Raw genomic sequence first — 26186 nt, forward strand, 5'->3', positions numbered from 1 at the left:
TTTCCTTAGAACTAGGATGTGCTGCATAGCTCTACTTGGCTATGGCAGGTAAGACATTAGTTACCTGTAAGCCTGAGCACCGTGGGTGAGGATTGCTGGATAATGGTTTAGCAGATGCATTCTCAAGTATGTGTGTTGGCTCGTCTGTAAAAGACTGAGTCACAGAAATGGGAAGTCTCTACTCAAGCACTTCACTGGAATATTTCTGGTCTTTCCTATTGTTTTGTAACAGCTGCAGATGCCTTCTGAGAGCAGATATCCTTGGAGTGAAAGTGTTGCGTTATTTTGCAGACTGTTGAACAGCCCCAAACACTTCTTCCAGGGATAATCAGCTAGAGTCTTATTTGCACTTGTTGGAATTACAGGTTCTGCATCCCTCATGACCTACCCTTCCTGTAGATGCTTTGCCACCCTTGCTTCCAACAACCTATATAATTTTTATTTCACATGCTGCATACTGATTAATAGAAAATGTAATGTAAAAATTAAACCAAAATTCAGATTTTAGATCCAATTCATTACAATAAGTTATTAAATATTCTCTACAGATAGTCAGTTATTGAATGAATACTGCATGAGAGAAGTTCAGTCTCGCCCAGAGGCAATAAGGCAAATTTATTTGCATTGCTCAAAGTCAGAAATGCAGGAGTTCAAATGAAGAAAAAGCAAACATCTGAAAAAATCATTGCTAGCTTAACTCTCTGAGTTATTTAGTAACATAGATATGGATATATAATACTATATTTTAATGAGTAAGCAAACTATTTGCTGTTACTATATTCTAATTAATAAGCACTGCATTTTATGTAATTATTGATTTAGGTCTCTTCTGTGAGGCAAGAAAGAATTGTCTTTGTTGCATCACAAGAAGAAAAAGATTTGGTGCCCGTGTCAAAGAATTAGTTTGTTGTTTTTGTGGGTTTTTTTGTTCAGTATCTTAATATTTTCTGTTAGTGGCTTCCCACTTGCAGCTCAGAAAACTAGTTCAGAGAAATATTCAAGCAGCTTATAGGAGTGTTGACAAGGATCACAGGAAATATTCTTCCTTCCACCTTCTTCTTCTCTGTCATATCAAGAAATCCTGTTTAGTAAGACGGATACAAGTGGACAAGGCTTGTTGATCATGAAGCTGTATTTCAATCAGGAACCACTAAAACCGAGAACATAGATCTTGGATCTCTAGAGTAACTCTGCCTCAGTCCCATATTCATGTGAGCTGCTGAAAATATATTTCCAGCCCTGAACACTTCTGAGACCTTGATACACCCTGCTGAAGCTTTCCAAGAGATGAACAGCAATAGTCACAATCTCCTTACTTTTTCAGTGGAAGATTGTAGTTTCTGTGTCTTACATGTCCAGACCCCCAGATAAGATGAGCTATCTTGGATCTACCAATGCACAGTCCAGTTTACATTGCACCACCTGAGGATCTACACCCAAATACTGGATTCATGGCTTGTACTGTCAAAATTCCTGCTGAGGTGTTGATGCAGTTGGTATGGCTCATATGCTTGTACTAGTGCTTTGATCTGTTCATACAAGGGAACGTTTCAAGAAAGTGTTCATGCTTTAAGTAATGTATCTTTGGAGAGACTGCTTGAGTTGCCTTGAGAACTAGTATTGCTGGAATCAGGATCAGCACTGAACTGAAAAGCTTCTCTGGCCTGAGGCAGAGCAGAGGAAAACACAGTTAAACCCCAGGGTCCTGAAGCAGCAGAGCTTGCCTTCACTCATTTCTCTTCCACGGTCCACAATAATTTTTGAGCCCGTTAGTCATTACAGCCAAATTTGACTGATGGCAGAGATGTCACAGATAATTCTGTCTTCAAAGGATTTAAGAAAACAACATTCAGGTAGAAAAGGGAGAGCCAGTTCCCAGTTTCCTAAGTGAAAGAATAACTGCCATAGGCTCACCTCTTACTACAAATGAGAGAATCCATCAGAGACAGAAACTCTAATTATGTGATCTGCAGCAAAAAGACGGCAGAAGTCTACCCTGATTTGCATACCAAAGTCAATCAGCCACGAGGGACAAATCCATAGGAAATCAGGCATAATTAGGTCTAGAGCTCAAAGGTCAATGAATGCAGAAGAATGAAGCATTATATAAATAGAGAGGATGAATTCAGTCTCATGCCAGGAAGTATTGGTAGAACTTAAGCAAATACCTAAACACGTAAGCATCTATCTTTAGTTATGTGAAATAAAAGCTTTGTCAATAGTTACAGGCATGTTACCTTCCTTTGAAAAGCAATCGTTTTCAAAACAAAAGCACTGCTTTTATTTTACCTCCTTCGCTACTTCCCTCTCAACAATTCTCAACCCAACTTGCCCTTACTGCTGGAAAAGAGACAGCTAAGCATATATAGTTCCACCCCTGTGATGAAAAGACTAATAATACCAATGCAGAGGAAAGCCAGCCCTGTTCTGGGGTGTACATGCCCTTTTCTTCTGCTGTGTTTCACAAGTAAGAATCCACTCCCCTCCTACAACAAGTGACAAAGCTTGGCTATATTAAAACTAACATTTCTATGACTGTTTTATTCAAAGACCTCCAAGATCTTTTAGTCAGTTTTCTGCTTCACAGAACCATATAATTCCTCCTATGGAAAATGTCTCTATTTAGCCATTCCATAGCTCCAGAAAATTTGCAAGATAAGGGTAAAAAATACAATATGTATCTGACAAGGGATTTCAGTCCCCAGGCTAATGAGAGTTTCCCAGATCATACATGAAGGGGGTACAGGCTTCCTCCACCTGGAGATGCAGATTTTTATGACACTTCCTTAAGCCTTCCTCTGTCTCAAAGCACTGCAGTGGCAGTCAAACAACAGTACAGTCCTCAAAGGTTGGAAGCATTAACAGTTTGCTCCTTCTCATCACACAAAATTATTTCTTATGGTAATTTTTGAGGAGGAAAAAGGTGAATTAAGATACCCAGGTACACATAAAAATTACAACCAATTTGTCCCATTGTTGTATTCAATGGAGGTAGACAACACAGAAAATTTGAGGACCACCAAAAGGAACATAACACTGAAGCTGTGAACAAAAGTAGCTAAGACATGTAAAGTGTCAGACAGAAGCCAAGCCCTAGGATGAAAGGCTTCTGCCTGTAGTTAGCTCTTTAAACAGCAAGTTACACATGTATAACGCTGGTCCCAGTCCTAGGTAAAGAAGGGGGAAACATTACTAGAAATGCAGAAAGTTAATTGCAAAAATCAGACTTGTGTACATACTTATTTATGCTGAGGGAGAAGAGCAGCCTACAGTCAAATCAAAGGAAGGAAAAAAATGCATGCTCAAATATGGGAAAAAAAGAAGCATGGAGGATTTAAAGATTATGAAATCTATGGGAAGAATTGCATTACATTAAGATATGCAGACCCACTTTCATGTAATTCAGAAACATTCAGAAACATCAGTGTGAAGAGATTTTAATCTATTTTAAAAACAGATTAAAAAAAAAAAGTTGTGTGTCACCTTTTGTTAGATAAATCCTATTACCACTAAACCAGGTTTGAAGACTGATTGCTTCTGCTGAACACAGTGGGAGTTCTGCCATGGACTGAGAGACAATGGCCTGTTCCTCAGTGTAAGCTAGAGAAAAGAATGTACATGTGCTGGAGCAGTGTTTGTGAAACATGGTGCTGATTTTAGTGATGGCTTTTTCCATGCACCAAGCATGAGATCATGTACAGGGCTGTATTTACATGATGATGTAATTTTGCAGCAGAAGCTGGAAAAACAAGGAGGGTATATCTTGTCCAGGGTGATATATGCCAAGCTTTCCACAACTATGCAGCTGTGTCATATATATGTTGGCAGGATGAAAATAAGATGTGGGACAATCCTGCCCCAAACTTCTAGACAAGCTTATGTTTTGGCTGCAAAATCAACTCATGGCTCTAAAGGGAACTTTCATCAGGCAAACAATTTTTGAGTCAAACAGCATATGTACTTAATTGAATGCTTACAAAATCACCTTTTGTTTTATGCAGATGTTCTGTCAACAAAAGGAAAAGCCAGAGATGCCTAATGGATTTAACAACATGGCTCTATTTATGTTGTGATCACATAAGATCAGATACTCAAATACAATTATTTTCCAAGTAATGTTGTATGATAATGTGGTTTACAAACTGTTACATCCACTCATCTTCTGTGGTAGAATCTCACATCTATTTCCTTAAAGAGAATGCTATGGTGTGTCACTGAGACATAAAAACTTCAAAAATAAATTTGTTGACCTCATTTACATACAGAATGCTATTAGTCATAAATAAATAAAACAGGATTGTTTGATTACCCAGTGAAATTATACACACGCTTTTTGGAAAATCAGATGTCTATCAAAGTTTAGTCTATCGTTGGTTTCTAACTATGCAGGCTCAAATCTCTGTATGAATAACATTTAATATGAGATCATAACAGTTCTTCTAATTCATCCACATCCATTTGGGAGCTGACCAAAATAAAACTGGTGCAGCTCTGAACCTCTGCTGTTCTCATCAGATTTGTTTTAGGTTAGGAAACTGGGTGAGTCACTAACTAGAAGCAAGAGCAAATCCAACTATCAACCACGTGTGCCTTTTATCTACAAATAAAGTGAACTGACAAAATAGCTTTTAACAGTATTTTCAATGATAGTAAACTTGGATGTAACAAAATAGTGGCTGAGGATGCTTTAGAGTGACAACATACAGCTGTGACCATTAGAAGAGTGTCCCAGGACACCTCTTTTTCCTTCTTCTTGCATGTCGACTGTTAACTCATTGAATTCTTACATGAATGCACACAAATGCGGAACACACCAAAGCCTGGGAATGAGCACAGGATGGAGCAGTGCCTCATAGCAGTTCTTCAGAGTGCTGCAGTACCTGTGTGCATCTTGCAAAGAGAAGCCATATGGATCTCCTCCATGTGTCAGCAGTTAACTCCCCTACAGACAGCACTACACGAAACAGTATTTGTTTTCTCAGAGAAAAAAGTAGGAATTGAACTTCACTTTGACATGCTGCTAAACATTAGTATAAACAATTGGGAAAAAAAGAGGAATATTTGCTGTTCACAGTTTTTATTATGAACATATAGATTAAATATTAACATAGCAAAAAAAGAAAACAAACAAAAAAAAGAGATTAGTTAGGCCTTTAGAAGGGTAAGTGTCCTAAAACAGCCCCAGAAATAATTTTATACAGCATCCATTGAGTTGGCAAACTCTGTTGAACCACTGCTGTGGTAATTGAAGTCTACAAAACACTGGGATATTCCCTGTCCTCTCTTTTAAACAGAACAGCATTCTGCATCAGGAAACAGTTAGCTTGCACTTTTGTTTATTGCCACAGTGAATAAAATGTCCAGCCACAATGAATAAAAAAGATTCATGTATTCAAATAAAGATACTCCAAAAATACCAGTTCAGCCCACTTCCTTTTTCCATTTTACCCAGCAGGCCAGGCTCCTCCCAACTGTATTAACTGGCTGAAAATAATCAGTGTCAGTCAAGAACCTCTGAGCCTAATGGGGGCTTTGCAAAGAGTAAGAGCTATAACCAATGTTTGTTCTCCAAGTAACATGCAAAACCTTTTTTCAGTTCTTTTATAATGACTGGTTGAAAAGCAGAATATATATGAGTCTGTGAAAAGCTTTCTGTTTTCAAAATACTAAATTTCAACAACAACAATCTGGATGGTTGAAGTTTCAAAAGTTTCAATTATCAACTGATGAAAAGAAAAATCTAAGCAATTCCGTTTTTTCCTGCCACTCAAAGACAAAAAACTTGAAATAAAGATGCTCTGAGCTTATGCTTGAAGGGGATGTGCTTTCCTGTTCCAGCGTTTTCTCTGCTCCCCACGTTCCTTTGCCTTCCAGCAGCGAGTGCTCTCACTGCCACTCTAGTTCCTGTCAGATGGTGGAATCAGATCTAAGTTATGAAGAAAAGTAGATTTATTCAGCATCTATACAAACATACATATTTGCCCAGTCCAGACAGCCAACAGTAAATATGTAAGCAGTGGAGTTAATGAAATATGTATGTATTTTTTAAGCAGGTAGTTGAAGTAGTGCAAAGAGGTCTGTGCTTTTAGATTCATACATTATCAATTATATATTTGGCATTTTTCCCCTTTAAAAATAACTTTGAATAAACACCTGAAAATATGGGAACTAATAGAAAATATAATCTTAGGATTTTATTGGAAAAATACAATTTGCAATTAAAAATATGGTAATTTCTTTTTACTAGAAACAAGTAATAAAAACATACTCCCACACATAATTTTTTAGCATCCTACATATGTAACAAATGCCTCTGCAGTATCAGCCCATCCTTTAAACAAAGTCTGAATCCTTTACAGTGCTCCATTTTAATTAACATCAAAAAGCACGTAAGTCAGTAAATCTTTGCTTGCTCCTTTGTACATGTTAGCCTGTGTTTTGGCAATGTAATCAAATCCTAGAGCATGTTGACTAGATAGGAAATGGTTTACATATAAGTATTCTATATAAGAAAGCAATCTAAAAATACTGGCTCTGATCCTAGGCAGGGTCATTGCCTCTTTGTACTATTCCATTGATTCCAGCCAGAATTTACCCAAACAGAGCAAGTCTGGAGGGCCCCTCTTGTAAAAATCACTAAGTAAGAGGAATTTTTATCTTTCCATATCTCTGTTTTGAGAAAAGGATGGGGGCAAGTTCAAGCTACAGCTTTCTCAACAACCCTTCATCCAAAATGGAGATTAGAAAAGCCTATTGGTACTGCCTTATTGTGTACTTCCCTTTATGCCTTCTCCTGCTACCACAGCTTCCCTATGGGAATTGGGGTGGGCAGGCAGCTGGCTTCACTTGGAGATGTAGAGAGCTTCAGCTTCAAACTCTGGGAGACACCTAACTAGGAGGAAGGACATCCTTTGACATCCTGGTTAGAGAGCAGAAAGAAGAGTTGTCTCATGGGAATGAGTATGTTAACCAGTTTGTTAATAACAATATGTTGACAAGTTTGTTACAACACAAAGGTGTTGTTCTTGATTTTGATATACGGTTGGCTAATGGCCAGCTACATGTATGGCTCTGTTCCTTATCCTTGTTACTGAGTGGATCTGTACCCTTCACCCCATCTATACACCTCCGTGCTTTCTGGGTTTTGAGGTCTTTAGAGGTTGTCCTTGTACCATGTGGTTTCTACCTTTGTTATTTTAACATTACAAGTTCTTTGTTTCGAGGTAACTCCATTGTTCCAGTCTCTATATTTATGCCACGGACTTCCCAGCTGGCCTGGTTCTGTGCTCAGGCACATGTTACTCTGATCAAATGGTGTCAACAACCCCAGAGGCTCACAGGTACCAGAATCAAACCGCTGACCACGACCCATATCCTGGACTTTGGAGTCTGCCAAAGACAACGCTGCAGATGAGCATGATGTGAGTGGCTAGTGAAACAGAGTTGATTCAAGCAGCTTCTCTCCAAAACTGTATTTCTGGGCTTTTATGAAGTCCAAAAGGGGCAAATATCTTTCTTTCAAGGTGGATTCTGTGAAATCAAATGAGCACTTTTTCCAGTTCCTCAGTCTTCTTTTTAATAGTATTTAGCCAGTATTTCTCGTTGTGAAACTGAATTTTCCGTTTCCACAGAGACATGATGGAGTGGAGAACTTCTGAAGAACTTGCATAGACAACATGTTTCTTTTTATTTGTACCATTTTAGACAGCATATTAATTTCTGTAGAAAAAATAGTTCTGAATTTCATCTCCAGTCTTCAAGATGGACCAATGCTGTACCATTTAACAACAACTTTTTCAGGGTTTGCAATGGTATCTTTCCACTGCTCTACTGCTTCACTGTTGCTGCTATCAGAACTTAACCAGATCTGCATAAGGGGAAAAAAAAAAGAGTTTACTGATACAATAAAACTCAGCATTTTCTAGTTCCAAATAAATACCATGGAACTGTAGAACAAGCTACAACATATAGACTGTGACCAAAGCATAACAGCAACAAATACAGTTCTGCTAGTCCTAACATTTTGGCTGGGAACACAGGGAGTCTGTGTTTAAATTTAGCCTCTAAAATAGTTTAGAGAACCCGCTATATAATAATGTTTCTGTACTCAATAAGACGTTTTAAGTGAAGCATTCCTTGCTGTATTCAAATGCACATGCTGGGGTCAGGGGCTCCCCAGGCCAGCGGCGGCTCTGTGTGTTTGGACACAGTTGGCTCTGAGCCACGCAGCATCCGGCACGAGCTGTCCAGCATTTTCATGAGCATTTAAAATTGCACACTCCCACAGCCAGGGCCAAACCTGCATTCCACAGAGGTTACTAACATGCCCATACCACACATAGTCACGTAGTAAGGGTCCGTTTCTTCTCAGTATTCAGTTAGTGGATAGTGGCCATTAAATGAGGAAATGAAGTACAAGTAGGAAATTTTCTCCCTTAATATTATCACCAGCCTTCATTGCCAAAAGAATTCTGCTTATGTAAGTAGGTAACATTATTTACAGGACTCTATTTCCTCAAGTCTTCCAAGAATGAGTCCTTTTAAGACTTCTCAGAAACCTTGACCATGAAGTACATTTAGCCTATACTGCTGGGGCATGAGTCCTCAAGAAGTGAGAATAATATCTTCCAGAATACCGCAGACAGCTGATGTTTCATCCACAGAGATTCAATGTACATCTTGCTCATGATTAAAGACATGCCTGTAAAAGCAGCCTAATCTAAGTATTGTCTGCTTAGAACAGCATCCAATTAAACACCATTCTCTGAAGAACAAAGTTAATAGATGTAGCTATATTCATTTTTTTCCAGCTACCCGGCCAATTGCTCAAAGTACATTTTTCCCTGAGCCATGTTTTATGTCTTTATGTGTTATGTGGCAATGCCTGCCTTCATGAGCTGAAACAACCTTTTCCAAATAACCTCTGAGGAGCACAAGTTTTCCTCCCCATAAAAATAAAATTCACAATTAAGTGTAATGCATCAGATTGAGATTACTTCACGTACTGCTAGATGGCTGCAAAATCATACTCAGTTATTTTGCCCCCAAGGCAGTACAGCTAAGAAGAACATTATTTTTTCTTTTCCTATTTCAAATCTAATTTCAACAACAGGAAAATGGGACGTGCAACATGAGGCTACAAAAAATGGAGGAACTTCACATAACTTGCTGCACATCATTTCTATATCTGACAGCACATGAGCATCTCCTGTATCTGCATGTTTTCAGCAGGCACAAAACACATCACCAGAATAGGACAGTATCATTTTCTTCTACCTAAGGACAGCACAGTCCTCCATCTGACATGGGGCATTACAGCTGGGGGTCTCAAAATCAAGTCTACATTATTAATTTATGCATTTATTAAAATTCTGTTACTGCATCTAACTGGGTCGGGAAAAACACAGCGCATTAAGAACAGCTGTGGTTCACTATACCAAAAAGAAGAGAGAGAAAAGACAGTATGGTGGTAAATTAGAACAAGCAGGGAAAGAGGATGGAGAGAATAATGAAACCAGACTAAGTTTTATGGTAGTTAAATAAATATGATCACACAAATGCTTTCAAAGAGATACTACTGAAGTTGTGTCTGTTAACTAAAAAAAAAAGCTAAAAATATTTTGTGTTTGGAGTCTTATATTAATACTTTATCATACATAGACTATTGTACTGATTTCAGCATTGTTTTATGCAGGAAAGGAGTCTCATTGTAGCTGTTGATACTTCCTTTTACACACTTCTGTTGTGAGTGTATTGTTATGGTAAGGCAACACCCTCTTGCTGTACAGGACATTGTAGGTTATGGAGCTCCTGTGGGTGCTATGTTTTTCTTTAGAAAGCTAAAGGCAACCAGGTCCTATATAGAAGAGATCCTATATCTCTTGGAAGGAATCTGTCATGCAGTATTACTCCACACGAAACCGACTTTAGGATTTCTTTTTGAAAGAAAAATCAAGCGTCAACTCTCGTTCTCATTCTATGTTTAACAGCCCAGTACCATTTTTGCTTGGATTACATACAGAAGAGTTTAGTAGCATTTGCTATTTTTTTTACATGTCACCTCATTTCAAGTATTTAAAAATTCATACCAAGAAACCTGTGGAACTGGATTTTAAGTAAAGGTTATTTAGCAGAAACCAACCTGTCCTAGGAAGTGTTTTCTTCTTACTGAGCTTTTGCTGTAGAGCTTGATGAGAAAGCTAATTCCTTGTTCTGCTTGGCTAACTGGAAAAACCATCATTTCTCCCCACTTCACTTGGCCATTAGTGGACTTCAGAAGGCGAGTCTTCTTTTTATACATGATCCCTTCTGTACTAAACATTCCAACTTTCACAAAGAAATCTAGTATAAAAGGGAAAGAAAAAGGCATAGCACACAAAGGGTTACTCACAACACACCCAAAAAGGAACCAACAAGATCCATATGTATGCTTCAAATTGCATCAATTTCTCAGAAGTCTGGCCAAAAGGACTCCACAATAGCTTTCCTGACTAGTCACACAAACAGAGTGAGTTCGGTAATATTGGACTGATTAACACAGTATCCAAACAGCAAGTGCAAGCTAATGCTCTTGTATGTCAGGATTAATACTGGGATAAAAATCTTCCAAAATACATAAACACACATCTTCAAACCAAACAAAATGTAATCAAGTAAGACATCTGGGGAAACAAGCCTTGGCAATGGAAATCTACCACACAATACGTTCGTCTGAGGTTTGTAAAGAATGTTGTGAATTGCCAACTCATTTGAGCAGTAGTTTACCTGTTACAAATGCTTTCAGACAGGAGCATGAAACAGCTAATGTAACTTACGTGAAGACAGTGGTGTAGATGAAACAGGAAGGTTTTGTGCTTCAAGAATCTGTAACTGTATCCTCCTGTTTATTGCTTGAAAACAAGTTCCTATTTGAAGTTCTGCACGGCACACCTACAAGCAGAAGAATGTTGCCATAACCTCTGGATTAAGTTGCTTATAAACTCAGGAAACACAGGAATTTTGTCATATGTTGGGCTCCCACCTTTCTATCTGGGATTTCCTGGACAGAAATATAAGCATGTGTTGTATACAGAACCTGCAGAGGCACAGTAAGTGCATCTTGCACTTGTCATAGCTGCAGTACGTGTGCTCCACTGATGGGATGCTTATGTGTGCTGCACATATGGCCTTCTTGGGCTGCAGCCAGGGATACTGGCCAAATCACCTAGTCCTCAGTTTTACCTGGTACAGATTTTGCAGTGGTAAGAGCACACACATACAGGGGAAACCAGATGTGCCATTGCAACTTTACTAAGTCTGGCCGTGGAAGTGAGAGAGCACATAAGCTCTACTCACACAAAAACCTTCAGAGTTCCTCTCCCACGCTTTTGAATTTTGCAATATGGAGATATAAGCAATGTTTTCCATAGACACAAAGCCCTGTCACTTAAAGTCATGGGTGACTGCATACTGTGTAGTTTCCTGTTTGTGTTTTCCATGCCTACACACATAGACCACTGCCACACATACAGTGTATGTATCAAGATCTCCAGTCTGATTCTTGGGGGCATTTTTAGAATTTTTTCCAGTGGCAAAGTTGCACTGGCTCATCCTCTTAGCTCTCCTGTCACACTCTAATGTCCTCAGAATACTTCAAGAGCAGCAGGAAAAGGCCAATGGAGACCCACCTTTCCTGACAGCCTTCATGTAAATGGACTCTGCTAGTCTTTGTTGCCTCTGAGTTTTAATGCACTTCAATGAACCAAAATGCACAAAGCAAGAGAGCAACAGGTTAGATAAAGAAAAGTTCATCAAAGAGACCCAAATTCTCTTTGTAGTTCAGCCACAAAATTTCTGTGTAACCCTGAGAAGAAGACACTAAGTCGACTCTGAGCTTTGGCTATCTATTGGCAGAGAGGGTAGGGTTTGCTGCCTCACAGGGTACCACAGAGATGAATCCCCAGAATGTCTGGAGGGCTCTTGGACATGATGGTGATGAAAACCAACACAGACTGAGGAGCTATAAGATGATTCAGAAATTTACACTGAGATGAAATGCTTTCTAAACCAGCTTCCTCTGTCACTTATCTTACTGCTTTTGAAGCAATATGGTTATTCACATTAGAACTAAAAATGTCAAGTGTAACTTATGTTAGAAATCAAGAATATCATTCATATTACTCAGACACACTTAAATAAAATTTACTTTTGAATTACTAATTCAAGTTTAATTTGTTGAAAATACAAATGTCTAGACACAATCTATAAAAGAAACAAACAAAGTGAGGGTAAGGGGAAAGGAAATCCCACTGCGAAAACCACCTGCTTCTTATTACACTAATGGAAATGAACTGTCTGAATTATTACTTCACAGCATGCAATCTGAACATTAAATATATGACTGTCTCTGCAGTTTCAGGCCACTGAAGATCTCAGCACTTTTCTTCCATAACAAAAGCAGATTCCATTTGCTCTGAGCTCTTGCTGTGAGTCCTAAGGATCTTCTGATGCTTTTTGGTCAGAAAAGACAATTACCCGGTGTTCTTTGCTGAACATTTCCCCAGAATGTCCCTCCCTCAAGCTGTGAGCCATGGTGTGGAAGAGCTTGCTCTAGCTCTTTTCCTAGAAACATCTGCAGTTTATGACCAGAACAGCTATGGGCAGAGTTCAAAAGTCTGCATTTTTTCCCCATCAAAATGCCTTTCTCCAAGGAAGTAGGGTAAAGTGAAAAAAAAAAAAAGTTTTTTCTAGTTTTTACTACTGAATTATTTTACTTTTTATTTCCAGCAACCCTTTCTATCTGAGATAAGAGCATACTTTCACAGTATTGGCACTTACAGGTGCTTTGGAAGGAGGAGATATATCCAGCCAATGATTTGACTCCTGTGAGCTCAGCTCCCGCAGTGCCAAGGAACATTCTCCAATAGTTTTTTTCCTGGGAGTCTGTGTCTGGATTTTAAATACCAATCTGACAGCCTGAAGGCTTTGCAGTTTAATAGCAAAAACAAAAGTTTCCATAAATTCAATGTCCTAGAAAGAAAAACAGATGAGTAACATCATCATTTTAAGAGAACCCCACTGAGCCCAAATCCTAGAAACCAAGGCATCCTGGTTCTATAGCCACTGCTCCTGATTACCACTTTAGGTTGCCATGGAAAAGTGTGTTTTCATTGTGCAAAGTCCACACACATTCACCCCCACGTTGTCACACCTTGGCAGGGCCAAAGTTTTGAATTATTTTTCACTATCATAACAAGCTGTGGCCATCTCTTCTGGAGCTTTGCAACACACACACGTTGTCATAACAGATTCTCTAACGTTTTGCTATAGTCTCTCCAGCTAATTTTATTTTCTTTCACCTTTGGCTCACATTATGGGAAATTTATGTTGCTTTACCTTCCACCCCCTTAATATTCCTTTACTGCCACTATCAGGAATCTTGTCTCATGTGACCAATTTTTACTATTTTCTGTTGAGAGAAAGTGTGACTATTGTCTCCTGCCAGATGAGAGGCAGTACCTCAGCTACCTTCCCTGGAATGAGTGTGCACCTACAGGTGTGCCCAGTCCTCCTCTTGCCCCCACCACGGAGGTGCCAATGTCAGCAGCTCATGGTTCAGTCCCCTATGAGCATATCTGTCCTGCCAGCTTGTGAGAGGTGGGCAAGAGTACAGTGCAAGCTAGGATATAGAGGGAGGAAGTGGAATAAGGCTTTTAATAGGATTTTGAGAAGTTGGGGGAAGTAAAACACACCTGGGCAGTCACCACAGCAAATATAGCACAGCAGTGGATGTTTGGTCCATTTTAAAAATCCACATACATGTCACATTTATTTTTTGTGGGGAAAAATATTTCTCGGTACTTTGCATGCCTCTACTTACATTGCAGCCTTCCTTGGCAGAAGATTTGAAATGCACTGGCTTGGGCAGTGTGAGAATTCCCTTGACACAGATACGGGGATTTTCCCCAGAGCTGCAAGGCCAGCTCAGGTCTCTGCACTGCAACAGTGAAAACAGTCAGTTTAGACAATGCAAGGCTTACCATTTCATGTAGTTACAAGGTTTCTAAGGGTTCTAAGAGTTCCATTCCCTGAAAATTATTCACAGTTCCTGGAAGTATATAAAACAACCAGCATAACAGTATAACATTTATAACATTTGCTGACAAAAAGCTACCTGTCCTCGAAGTTCTATTAGGCTTCTGCCCTGAAGGAACTGTTAGATTTAAAGTCATGGAATCAAATTGTGTCTCCACAGTTGCTCCCATTTACTGCCTTCAAATTTCCACAGGAAAATGTCCATAACATGAGCAGCCTATGACCAGCTCAGCTTTCAAATCTGTGCTGAGTAATTCCTCACTTCACAACCAGAACATATGTTAACATATGCATAGTAACATGAGGAGATAGATACTATTTCTTCTTATTAACTGCAGCAGAACAGAGATTTCAACAGGAAAAAAAATTAAAGGAGAGGAAGATGCTTTGAAGCCTAGTATTACATTTGACTGAACTTTGTTTATATTAACACTTACAAATAATTTAATTTTTTTTTTCCTAAAAGTATTCACTGAAGTAACAGAGAAATATTTTATGACAACTGCCACTTAGTAGAATAATCATTGGTTATTGAAGTCATTATTTAAATAAATAATCAACTTATTTATATTTGCTTACACGTAAAACTGTGATCCAAATCTGTTCTACAGAAGAAACATAGCACAACTTCACATTCAGTCTTCCAAAGTCTCGTTCATCACCTGATAATGTAATAGTATCTATGGAAGAAAGCCAATTAATATTTTTAGAAGTAATGCAGTTATCTTAAAATTTCAGTCCAGAAATAAGGGTACTCATTAGTAGGTGGACTGCTTATCTTTGCAAACTTCTTTCAAAATAAGTTTGTGATATTTTAACACCTGCATTTCCAGGACAAAATATCCACCAAGTCCAATAACCTGACCTTCTGCATGGCTAAAAGCCCTCACATTTCATGGAATAGAATTATGTAATCATAGAATATCCTGAGTTGGAAGGCACCTTTAAGGATCATAGAAGTCCAGCTTCTGGCCCTGCACAGGAGACCACACCAAGAACTACACCACGTGCCTGGGTTATCTCTACTGAATTTAGTAACTTGTACTGTACTCAAACAACTTTTAGAAAAAAAAAAAAAAAAAAAGGATGTTCCTGAGACACCCTGAACACATTTATATCCTATCACATCCTTTTATCTCTTTCACTGTTAAGTTTATAAATTGGCCTCTCCTTTATCTGTCTGAAATTTCAATTCCAGTCTAGTAAACATTTTACTATTGTACTGTCTCCAAGTCAGAAGAGCCATTTAATATCCAGCATTTGTCTGTCAAGACTGGAACAAGGTCATTACCTCAGAATGCCTCCTTCTTTTAGGAGATGGGGTCAAATTTTGACTTATAGCAGGGTGACTTTTGTGGGGATTTGATTAATTTTTGAGGGTTTATTTTACCATATCTCCACTTCTTCAGCATTCTTTCATAAATAGGGATACTGGTTTTGCATGCAATATTCTTGTCTAATTACCAGTGTGATATGAGCATTGTATTTCAGGCACTTCACACAGAAAAATACTGATACATGAATAAGGACTAGACCTGGGACCTAGTGCTGCATTCTATCCTAGCATGGTGACTGTTAGTTCACTTTTTAATTTCTTAGCTCACTGGGTAGTAAATCCAAGTATGACTTTCTCAAAAGCATGAGAACTTCTCAAAGTCTCATTTGCTCAATCTCCAGACAACAGGACAGTGCAAGTCCAAAACTCTTAATTTCAAATTGCCAAGTCATCTCCAGCTGACCTGTTAGTCAGATTCATCTTTAATATACCCCAAACCAAGCAAAAACATCAACAGCAGAGTAGAAACAGCTTGATGTTTCATGTGCAAAGGGAAATATTTCATTACAAGGTAAACAAACAAAACATTACCCAGACTCCTGTTACTGCCTTGAGAATCCTTCCTGGAAGAGGTGCTGCTAGGTACACTGGAGACTGAATCATATCTCTAGAGACAGTAAAAAAGGAATCACTTAATTCAGAGCAGCAGAGATTATACCACCAGACAGGATATAATGAAAACGAAATACTCCAATTCAAATAATGCCCTCATTCCTTACTAGTTTCTTGATCTAGCAGCATGCAATTACTATTTTGATGCAACGAGCTAACAGAAGACCCATTTGACCAGCAGGGATTTTTTTTTTGCTCATGAAAATATACACAACTTCATTGCTGTGTAAGACATGATTATTATAGAAGGAATAAATAAACACAGTGTTTTGTGTGAATGGAAAGTTCCAGTGTTCCACTTCTCAACTGATGGGAGAAACCACAATATGATGAACCATGACATGCTGTCTGTCCTGTCAAACAGCCTGCTTGGGTTTCTCAACAGCCCCCCTGGGCCAGAACAGCAACTGCCAGAGGAGACACCAGGAAAAAGCCTCTTGAAATTGGTCAAGATGTTGAAATTTTCCCTCTGGTCCTCCCGGTGTACAGTGCAATGCCCTCCAGTGTTTGCTTTGGAAACATCATGCAACAGGAACAGATGCAGTGAGCAAGCTGAGTTTTCAGTTTAGCCTTGGTTACAAGGGGAGCTCACCTTCATGAATCGGTGGGGTGGGCTCCTGAGATCGAACATCGAACGACTCACATCAGCCGGTCCAGGCAAAGCACTGGGCCTTAAATCACTAACTAGTAAGACAAAGAGAACAATAAAAATCATGTTAACATCATTGTTAGGGGAAAAAACCCAATTAAGAATAACTCACAAACTACTGGAAGTTATCTGCTCAATCCTATAGATTGCAAATGACCAAAATGGTTTAAAGACAGTATGATCTGATGTTTCTAGCAATGTTTTCCAGGAACATGGGGATGGGGCAGGGGTGAAGAGATGGTGTAATTTTCAAAAAATTACATTATAATGAAAAAAGGTCAATTTTTATATAGAAAGCAGTCTGTAAAATATAAAAAAGCAGAAATATTTTAATAATAAAAATATGTTGTTTACCAGTAATAAGTAGAATTTCAGAAAAACAGTAATGAAATTACTTTTCAGTTTGTTTGTGTGGAGTTTTTTTTCTTAAGATGAAGAGAAGGGGCTTCACACTAAAATTCCAGAATTTAATTTTGTACCTTCCAAATAAACACATTCTGTAGTTCTAAACCCACACATGAGACATATCATAGCATGCACTGTGACAAACTAGGCTAAGAGTTTTTCTTTAATAGTCTATAGATGCACATGAAGTTCTAAGTTCTGAAACAGCTGTCAAAAAACTCTGGAGAAAAAAGTCATTTTAGGACTGTACTCTAGACACACTAGAATAACCTTTTCTGTGTTTTAAACTTACTAAGACAAAACCAGTAAAGTGTTCACTTTGCTTGAAGAAAAATGGAAAAAGAGATGATGAACTGAAGGGAAGATGTTCAAGACAGTTTAATAAAATCCATTTGGCTCCTACCACAGGTGCTTACAAAGCCTGGTAAAACCATATGTGTTAAAGGCTGCTAAAATTCTATGTGTGTTTTGTTCTCTTTAAAAAATATATGGAATAGTCTTTTCATGTAGTTTCTATGGTGATTCAGAATTATTTTAAAACAGGACACAGACTGAGACATTTTCCCCAGCTGAAAATAAGAAAGCTATACCATTCTAAATAAAACATCTTTTAAAATGTGAGTTATTGCCAGCTTCCGATTTCATGGAGAGTGTGTACCTTTCCTGGAGTGTTTGAGTTTTCTGAATGCATTTGCCTCAGCAATCACAAGAAACAACTAATAATTTACTTCAGTCTGAACAGCATCCATTATAGGAAACATGCACCAATGAACAGCACAGAAGATAATTTTTACCTAGGTAGCCAAACAATTTCTATCTAAACTTTTACTATCTCACAGCCCTCCCTTATTCTTACACACACTGAAAAGTGGGGACATGGCTGTAGCTTCAAAAGCAAACTGCAAAAAAGTCAGCATATAGCATCATGCTCCATTTTGCACCTGTTCTTATCATCTGCTCCTGAATGTGTTTTTGGTGCTTGTTCCTCTCCCCATTTATGCACTCCTCAGGCACTCCTGCCTGGCTTCCTTTTCCCATCTCCCTCACTCCTCTTACTGGTAGCTGAAATTTCCAGTACTGCATCCTGGTCTGGATCAGAGGCAGCTACAGTATCTCATTTTGCCGATTTCTCTACCCTTGTGTGATGCACACAAGCATTGTTAAGCCCCTAAAAGACAAAATATAACAGTGCAGCTGAAAATTAAGCAGAGCTGGCTCTGCAGATTGATTCACCAACCAAGGAGTGTCCGTAGCACACCGACTGGCTTGGGAACTGCTATATCCAAACAAATCTGTAGACAAATGGCTTTTATATCTCTTATGTATAAACCCTGAAAAAGGGAGGAAGACAGAGAAGCAAGGGTGTGGTCCCTCTCACCTGATCCGTATAATTTCCTGCTATCTGATTTTGCCTGGAAGCGCCTGATGAGATCAGGGGAAATGCGGTGCTCCAGGTAGAAGGGGTTGTACACGTCATAGCGGGGCCACTGGTACACACCGTGCAGCTCTGCCTTCCGGTCACCAAACGAGGCTCTGGCTGACTCTAGAGCACAAGTAAACACCAAATGCAAGAGTTCCAGACATAACACATGCTGCCTGGCTTCATAAGGCAGGCAGAGTGCCTTCAGGGCAAAGGACAAAATATTTCAATATTATCTACTTTGGGTAAAGAGGGAAAAAAAAAAAAAAGAAAACACTCATTCACATTCTGTCAGGTTTCCACAGTGTGTGAGCAAACACTGGAACTAAATTGGCTAAAAACTATGCATACTCTCTCTTGGGGTTTTGCAGTAAATGCCTAAGTAGTTCAATCCAGAAGGCTCCAAAGACAGATGGCAAAACTGAAGTTAACAGGAAAAGTAGCACTCTGTATACAGAAAACCTCCAAAATATTTCGTTACCTACCCCCAGCATATTTTTACTGAACTAATGAATCCCCAGACTTTCAGGAAGGTCTTGTACTGAAGATAATGCAGCTTGTGACTGCAGCCTCCTTATCTACTTTCCATGGCAAGTGTGTCCATAGTAAAATCACTGATCCAAAATTAATTGAATTGTTGACTGAGGCATAAATAGACATATCAGAGACTTCTTGAATCCCAGCCCTTTACTCAGCCCATAATAATTTCAGAAAAAACATGTATGCCTTGGTCAGCAAAACAGTGAAGAACACCTCTGTAGTGTTCTTTACTGGCTGGACTGAAATATAACAGCATATTAGATAATGGGGTGAGCTGGGTTCTGCCAAACTCTGACATTTGCTTCCTTCACTTCACCTCCCTGGACTTCAACCTATCCCTTAAAAAGTTCTTTATCCCGCAATAAAGTGCCTTCAGTTCTGCAAGTGTCATGCACCATAAGAGGCAAACAACCACTGCTCAAAAGTCCTCTCTTGCATGTGTTGGTAAAGTGAAAAAGTCAAAGACCGAGATGGAAATGGGAGGTTATAAAGAACACAAGCACAATGGTCTTGAGCACAACATAGACCAGGATGAACACTAGAAGTGAGGCCACAAAGAATTGTTATACAGCAGATGATGGAAAATCCAGTGTTCCAGACCGGGAGCACACTTCTTCCTGCTAGCTTACTTCTGAGAGAGCATGAGACACGCTGCAGTGAGCACTGAAGAGAAAGGCTGCCAGAACTTAATTGCTTTCAGAAGGGTTGCCAAGAGCTAACACTGAGCATGTTCTATTTCCCTAAAGGAAAATGGCCAGACATGCACAGAAAATGGTGAGGAACTGAGAGCAGGACTTGGACTTCTACAGATATTTAACAACAGTCTAAGAAAAAAGTACTCTGAATACATTTTTTGAGTATACTGGTGCTTTGGCTAATGTGAAAAAAGAATGACAGCACACTTCACTCTATTTAGTAAATCTCCCTAAAAAGTAAACACTGCATTTTTAAACACAACTTTATGTGGCTTAAAGCTGTACTTTAAAAAATTAATATTTATATTTGGAAAGATAAATGAAAGTTGCCTACTTGACATAAGAGTTACTTTTCAAATACTTGTTCAAAAATTTAAAATATTTGCTCAAGAGACTCAATTATGAAGAGTCAGGTCATCCTGCCAGAAGATCTAACAGCTTGCAGCCTAAAGGGCCACTCTGTACACCAGGTCCCTCAGAAATTATCAGGAAGCAAAATTCTCAATGTAGACAAGTCACTGACTGTTAAGATGGTGTAAGAACAACATGAACAAGGAAAACATTCATGAAAAGGCTGTTAGACATCTTCCTTCTCTCTGGAGAACATCCATGCCTCAGAGTTCTTGATGAACTTCTCTGTACAGTATCTTGAGGACAAGATAAGACTAAGCAAGGCAGAGCCTAAACCTAGACCCAGTAAGGAAGGGGGTTATCAGGAGGTTGTCCTGCTTTTTCATAACTTATCCAACTATGGGCTTAAAAGGCTAGCTACTGAAATAGCAGGCAAGTGGAAGATCCTGCTCAGAGATGGGGGTGCCTCACATGTTCTACCTCCAGCTCTTCAATTGCCTGTTAATGGCTGCTGACATGCCAAATGAAGCCCACTAGAAGACGTGGCACAGAATGGCCAGTCTGTACTGAGCAGCTTTGCTAGGCTGCTTAGCTTGGCTGTGCTGCCAGTGGTACATGCAGCAGAGGGTGGGGAAGAAGTTTGATGATAGCAGGAACAGGAAAGAAGGAGCAGCAGGGACCCAGAGAGAAGAAGAGGGAAAGGTGGGAATGAAACCCCACAAACACAAAAAAGTTAGGTAGTACTGCAACATATGGTTGACTTCTTTCAGCTATTAGGTTTTCACCTCCAGAAAGGAAATAAAGTCACATGGGACTAAGAACATACTACCAGCTTATCACGTCCTTGAGGCAAAGCAATCCTAGAGAAAACAACTGTTCAGATATGTCTCTGTGCTAAAATTTTCCCTGTGCCTAACTCTATGAAACAAGACCAGGCTTCTAGAAAATTCTGCAAACATATGCTTTCAGTAGGAATATTTGACAACATTCAAGGCAATGAAGCTAAACAACTATTTCAGCAATACTGTCTGTATTTTACCTTTAATCCCTCCAGCATGTGAGATCCCAGGAAGGTTCTTTGGCTGTACATAAGCCAGTTTGAACGGAGGGACCACAAATGGTACCTCCTGACCATCCAGGGGCAGTTTAGAAAGCAAATAATCCTCGGAACAGCCAACTTGACGCTTCACTGACACAGAAGACAATGGAGGCTGCTGTACAATAGTTGGCTTGCTTGCAGCTACTACTTCAGATTCCTGCACCATGGAAACTGCTAAAAATAAAGAGCAAGACAGACAGTACACATGTGCATTAATTTTTAACAATAGTAAGAAGAGATCTCTTTTATTGAATATCAGTCTGCTTGATACATTACTTAACAGCTGCTAGTATTCAATTTTACAGCATCCAGGACTAGTACAAGGAAAAATATTCATCCTTCTGACACCTGTACTGATCCAAACTCTTTGTTGCCCAAGCTTTTATATTTATAGCTACCTTCTTCTTAAGTTAATTTTCACAAGATACACTTGTATCATAGAAGAGTTCTTCAAACAAATAAGACACTAAAGAAAATCCTAATAGAGTTCAAAATATCCACAGAGTTTAAAAAAAAGCAAAAGAGAAAAAAAAAAGCACATTCAAATTCTGAGAGTTTGAAAGATGTAAGACCTTTACACAACCTTGGGTAAAAAGCTGGCTTTTTTGGACAGTATTCTAGACTGCAAAGAGAAGACTTCAGACAAGTGTTATTTCTCAGTTCCAATTCATAATACTAACAAGCATGTGTTCAATCTCCAAGTGGAGAAAGAATTTCAGATGTTGTAAGAGAAATCAAGTTTATCAGGGATAACACGGTTATTCTATTGATGGGAAATCTCATCACTAGTGAAACAGCAAAACTTTCATTAAACTCCCATTATGTCAGAACTCACGATCATTTTTTTCCTTGTCCATGCAGAAACACAATTTACAGCAGGTTTTTATACATTCTGTTGCCATTGTTTTCAGCGTTATAATTTAGAGGGGACCTCAATCAGTGATCCAGTGCAGCTATGAAACCTGAAAAATATAATAAAACAAAGGATAGTAGGTGTGAGTGAAATCAGAATGCAGTATATTGTCAGTTATTTAATATGCAGTTGCTTTTTTGTACACAGTCCCAGGATCAATCAGAAAGTTACTTCAGTCATAAAAGGATCAGAGCCATCAGATTTCTCTCACTGAGAAAAACCACTTTCATATAAAACACAAGGAAAGAGAAAATGTTAACATATGGCATTCGAATACTTTCAGTGATCCACTCAGAGAGGTCCCTGTCTTTTGAGAACACTAACATTCTCCTCATTTGTGTGTGCCACTGGGCTTTGGAGTTTACTCAGCTTTACAGCTGTTTTGACATGGTATTGTCAAGTCATTTGTAAGATGTGTTTTTAATTCTATTTCCCTTGTTCATGTTTCTCTTATCCTCTTTTACTCCCCTACTATTATTACATATATCTATACATGTTTACATTTTTCACTCGACATACTCCATACTTTAAACTTGAAAACAGGCTTTATGAATTATGCCAAAATTGCCTTCTTTGAGAAACTACTGCTTTCTCATAATTGTATACACATGAAACTGAAGACCTGGTTTATTATATAATTGTGTGCTGTGCACACAGAAATAAAGCACACTGACTTTCAGCAAAATAAGAGGCATGTAATCTACAAAAGAATGAGAACAAGTCTCTAACAGCTGGTTAACATTATAAGAACTTTATGGCAATGCTAACTGGCCTCATTTAAATGTCTTTATTCATATCCTTATGTTCTCTTTTCACAGAGACACAGACAGCTGCACTGCCTCCTGTCTAAAACTTTAGCTGTCTAAGTCTAGTCCTTTTACATCCACCTAAAGTAACCAAGGTTCTTAGGAGAACATACCCAAGACACAATTCTAACACAATTATGATTAGAAGACACCAAACAGAACATGAACATAGGTTGAAGAGATGAGGAAGACAACAAGTAAGATAGAGGGAGAAATCACAGAGAAAACGTGCAGTTTTACCAAAAAATGAAAAATTGACATGTTTGCTTAGTTATTTCAATTGCAAGAAATTTCTGAAAGCATCTGTGCACCAACACAGAAACCATTCTCACTGCAGCTTGAATAGCGCCATAATTTTCTTTGTATAGTCAAAGACAGCTAGACAATCACACAAAGTCTATGGAAATAACTGTAATACCCCCCAAATTTTTCTTGCATTAAAAGTCCCTCAAATTCTGTAGATTTCAAGTGGAGATACTAAGCTATGGACACTTCCTCTAACTCAAATTCCATTACTTTACACAGAATCCCTCCCTCAGTACTTGCCTTCATCTTAAAATTGCCCATGAGTGTGGGTACAGCTTGATATCTGCATCAAAAATCTTCAGAGGCAATGCCACCAGCTCCAGAACCTGCTCTGCATCTTTACAGAAGCATGACAGAAGGCACAAGAATTTCTCATTAAATTCTCTATGGTTCTAATGATAGATTTTCACTGCTGCTCCTCCCTTGGAGGCATACTCATGATAGCTAAGACTGCTAATTTACTCTGGGTTCCCTTGCAATGATTTGCCTTCCCAGCTGTTATCAGTACACAGCTGGAGTTAATATGCTTCACTCTTGTTCACCATGTTTAAACTGGACTGAAACAGCTGCTCTGTTTGCTCTAAGCTTTGCAACAATGGTATCTAAGCCTCAGTGGCAGTTTGCACAGGCAAAACAGACTTTTATCTCAAAATGTCCAGATTAAATTTATTTGCTACTGCTGGTGAAGAAACCAAAACGTTAGTACTGCTCTACTTTCTAGCTACATAAAGTAGAAAAAATAATTTTTTCTGCATCAGAGAAAATTCAGTTCATGTTAAGGAATTGTTTAGCTGGAACAATTAATGTGAGCAAATAAACAAATGGAAATCATCTGTTACAAGCAGCTGCCTTTCCTTTACAGGGGTCAGTGCCTTACCTTAAAGAAAGGGCTTCATATGGGCGTTGAGAATTTGACAGTCATAATGCAGTCCTACACCTCCTGTTCTTCTATCATTAAAAAAACTTGTTTTTCACAGTAATGCCAAGTCAGCTGTGATAGTCTTTAACCATTATCTTTTTTCACCTTTTATCAATATGCAAATGTTCATACATTTTTCTTCTATCTAAAGATAAATATAAAGCAATTCATTAGTGCCTACTGTAAAGAAGAGTTAGGATTCCAGATTGCTTTTTAGCAATAGGCAAGGCAATATCAATAGTAAATGCCAAAGTATATAGACACACATTTTAGAGCCTCCATTTCAGTTTTAGCTTAATTATAGGAGTTTGAGAAGAAAGTTCTATGACTAAGAGACTAAATGTTCTCACTGTTTACACTTCTTTAAGCTTAATGATGTAATCGCTTCAGTGACAAACCTTGCACTTAGGTCCCTAGACTTACTCTACAGCCACATTACAAAAAAAATAATTACTCCATTTGCTGAGGAACAGGCCATTTAGACATAGTGCTCCCTCATTCTGTGTAGGGCACTCTGCTTTGTTCATGAAATCACAACATGGATGGTCTCAATTACTTTAAAAAGTTTTAATTCACTTAATTAAACTACCATGATAAATATTGTTGTTTTTTTTTTATTTGAACAATCCTGGCAGTAAATTAGATGGCTTGGCTCCCAGTTAGTATATGTTCTTGTATCTGTATTTTCCAAGCTGCCTACAGTTATTCATACAACTTTCACTGCATGCAAAAGCTTTCTCTTAACCATGTGGGAGAGAAAGAAATTCAGCAGGTTCTGTTGTATATTTTCATTACTGAAAATAAGCAAAAACATTGTAGAAGACTAAGCAAGTATTTCATGATCTTGACAGAAGTTGACATTTCTATCAAAGGTTAAACTTATTCCACATCCCAGATCCTTTTGCTGGTGTTGGCTGACCATAAATCTTCAGTAGATAATTGAACAGTTGTTAAAAGGTTGTACTAACAGGAATTGATCTGGAAATATATTTATGAAATAAACCAGAACCGTAGAGACATTCGTTTGGTGCACCACCAAATCCCAAAGAAGTACTGACTTCCCAACAATGTCATCCATTTTAACAAGAAATTAAGATTCCTGGACACTATCTCAACTTTTTGGGATCAGTTTTTGTTAGGCAATATGCACATAACAAGGATATCCTCAATTTTTGAGATTTTAGACTGACAAAACAATGGTAGAAAAGAGAATTTGCCCTCATTTTCAGACAAATAATCAGAGAAAAATCAGTTTGCAGAAGAGATAACTGAACAGAGATCTTGTCACTCTGGTGTCAAATTCTCTCTTTCTTGGTCTTTTTCACCAAATTCAGTAAGCCATTTCATTTCTCTCTTCCCAATATCAAGCCAAAGTAAGATAAGCAAATGTAACTCAGCAACAGTACTTACACACTAAAGCAAAAAGAGAGCCAAGCTTATTAGAACATCATGGAAATGGCAGTTTAAAACCTAACCACACACATACACTGAGCCTAGAGAATTATAATAACTATTATTTTAATGGGTTTAGATGGAAAACATAAATTATCGTAATGATTTCCAGATTCCTCTGATAGAAATTTTGACTGAGCTAAAATCAGATAAACAGAGCATCAAAGGCTTTAGTTCCAAATGCCTCCAGAACGATTACAAGACAGAGATGTTTGGAGAAGAAAGTAAATATTTTCAACAACTCATTAAATAAAAAGAACATGATAGAAAACGGATGATGGCAATATTAAATATTAAAAGCTGAAAGCAGTCTGAAAAGAAATGTCAGGTCTTTACTGCCTTACAAGGAGAGGGTGTTTTGCAACAAGACTGCAGGTTGCCAATGAATGTTACTGCATTTAGTCACAGCTCTGATCCATACAAGTTGAACAGGTAGCACATTTATAACTACATAAGAGTAGCAAAGGTGAAATAGCTGTTCTCAAACAGGGAAGGCTGGCTAAACCAGTGGTTTCAAACATTTCAAGATTTATTGCCAGTCATAAATGTATACAATGCATTCTTAGATCTGCATTTTAGAAGCATACCACAGCAAAATTCTGGTAGCAGT

The 26186-nt window shown here is 38.4% G+C and overlaps 1 protein-coding gene across 1 annotated transcript; it reads right to left on the reverse strand.

The window, feature by feature from the left end:
• Positions 1–4039: 4039 nt before the first annotated feature.
• On the reverse strand, positions 4040–22143 carry TC2N (tandem C2 domains, nuclear). Its single transcript, XM_014869891.2, has 11 exons — positions 22016–22143; positions 21121–21354; positions 18454–18618; positions 16614–16705; positions 15941–16016; positions 14653–14753; positions 13859–13975; positions 12817–13008; positions 10815–10929; positions 10142–10341; positions 4040–7867 (listed from the first exon to the last, which is right to left on the reverse strand). The coding sequence occupies exons 1-11, from the start codon at positions 22080–22082 to the stop codon at positions 7757–7759; spliced, it is 1470 nt and encodes a 489-aa protein (XP_014725377.2). The 5' UTR covers positions 22083–22143; the 3' UTR covers positions 4040–7756.
• Between the last annotated feature and the right edge of the window lie 4043 nt (positions 22144–26186).

Source organism: Sturnus vulgaris, chromosome 6 (genome assembly GCF_052056855.1).
Source record: "Sturnus vulgaris isolate bStuVul1 chromosome 6, bStuVul1.hap1, whole genome shotgun sequence".
In the NCBI taxonomy this organism is placed as follows: Eukaryota; Metazoa; Chordata; class Aves; order Passeriformes; family Sturnidae; genus Sturnus; species Sturnus vulgaris.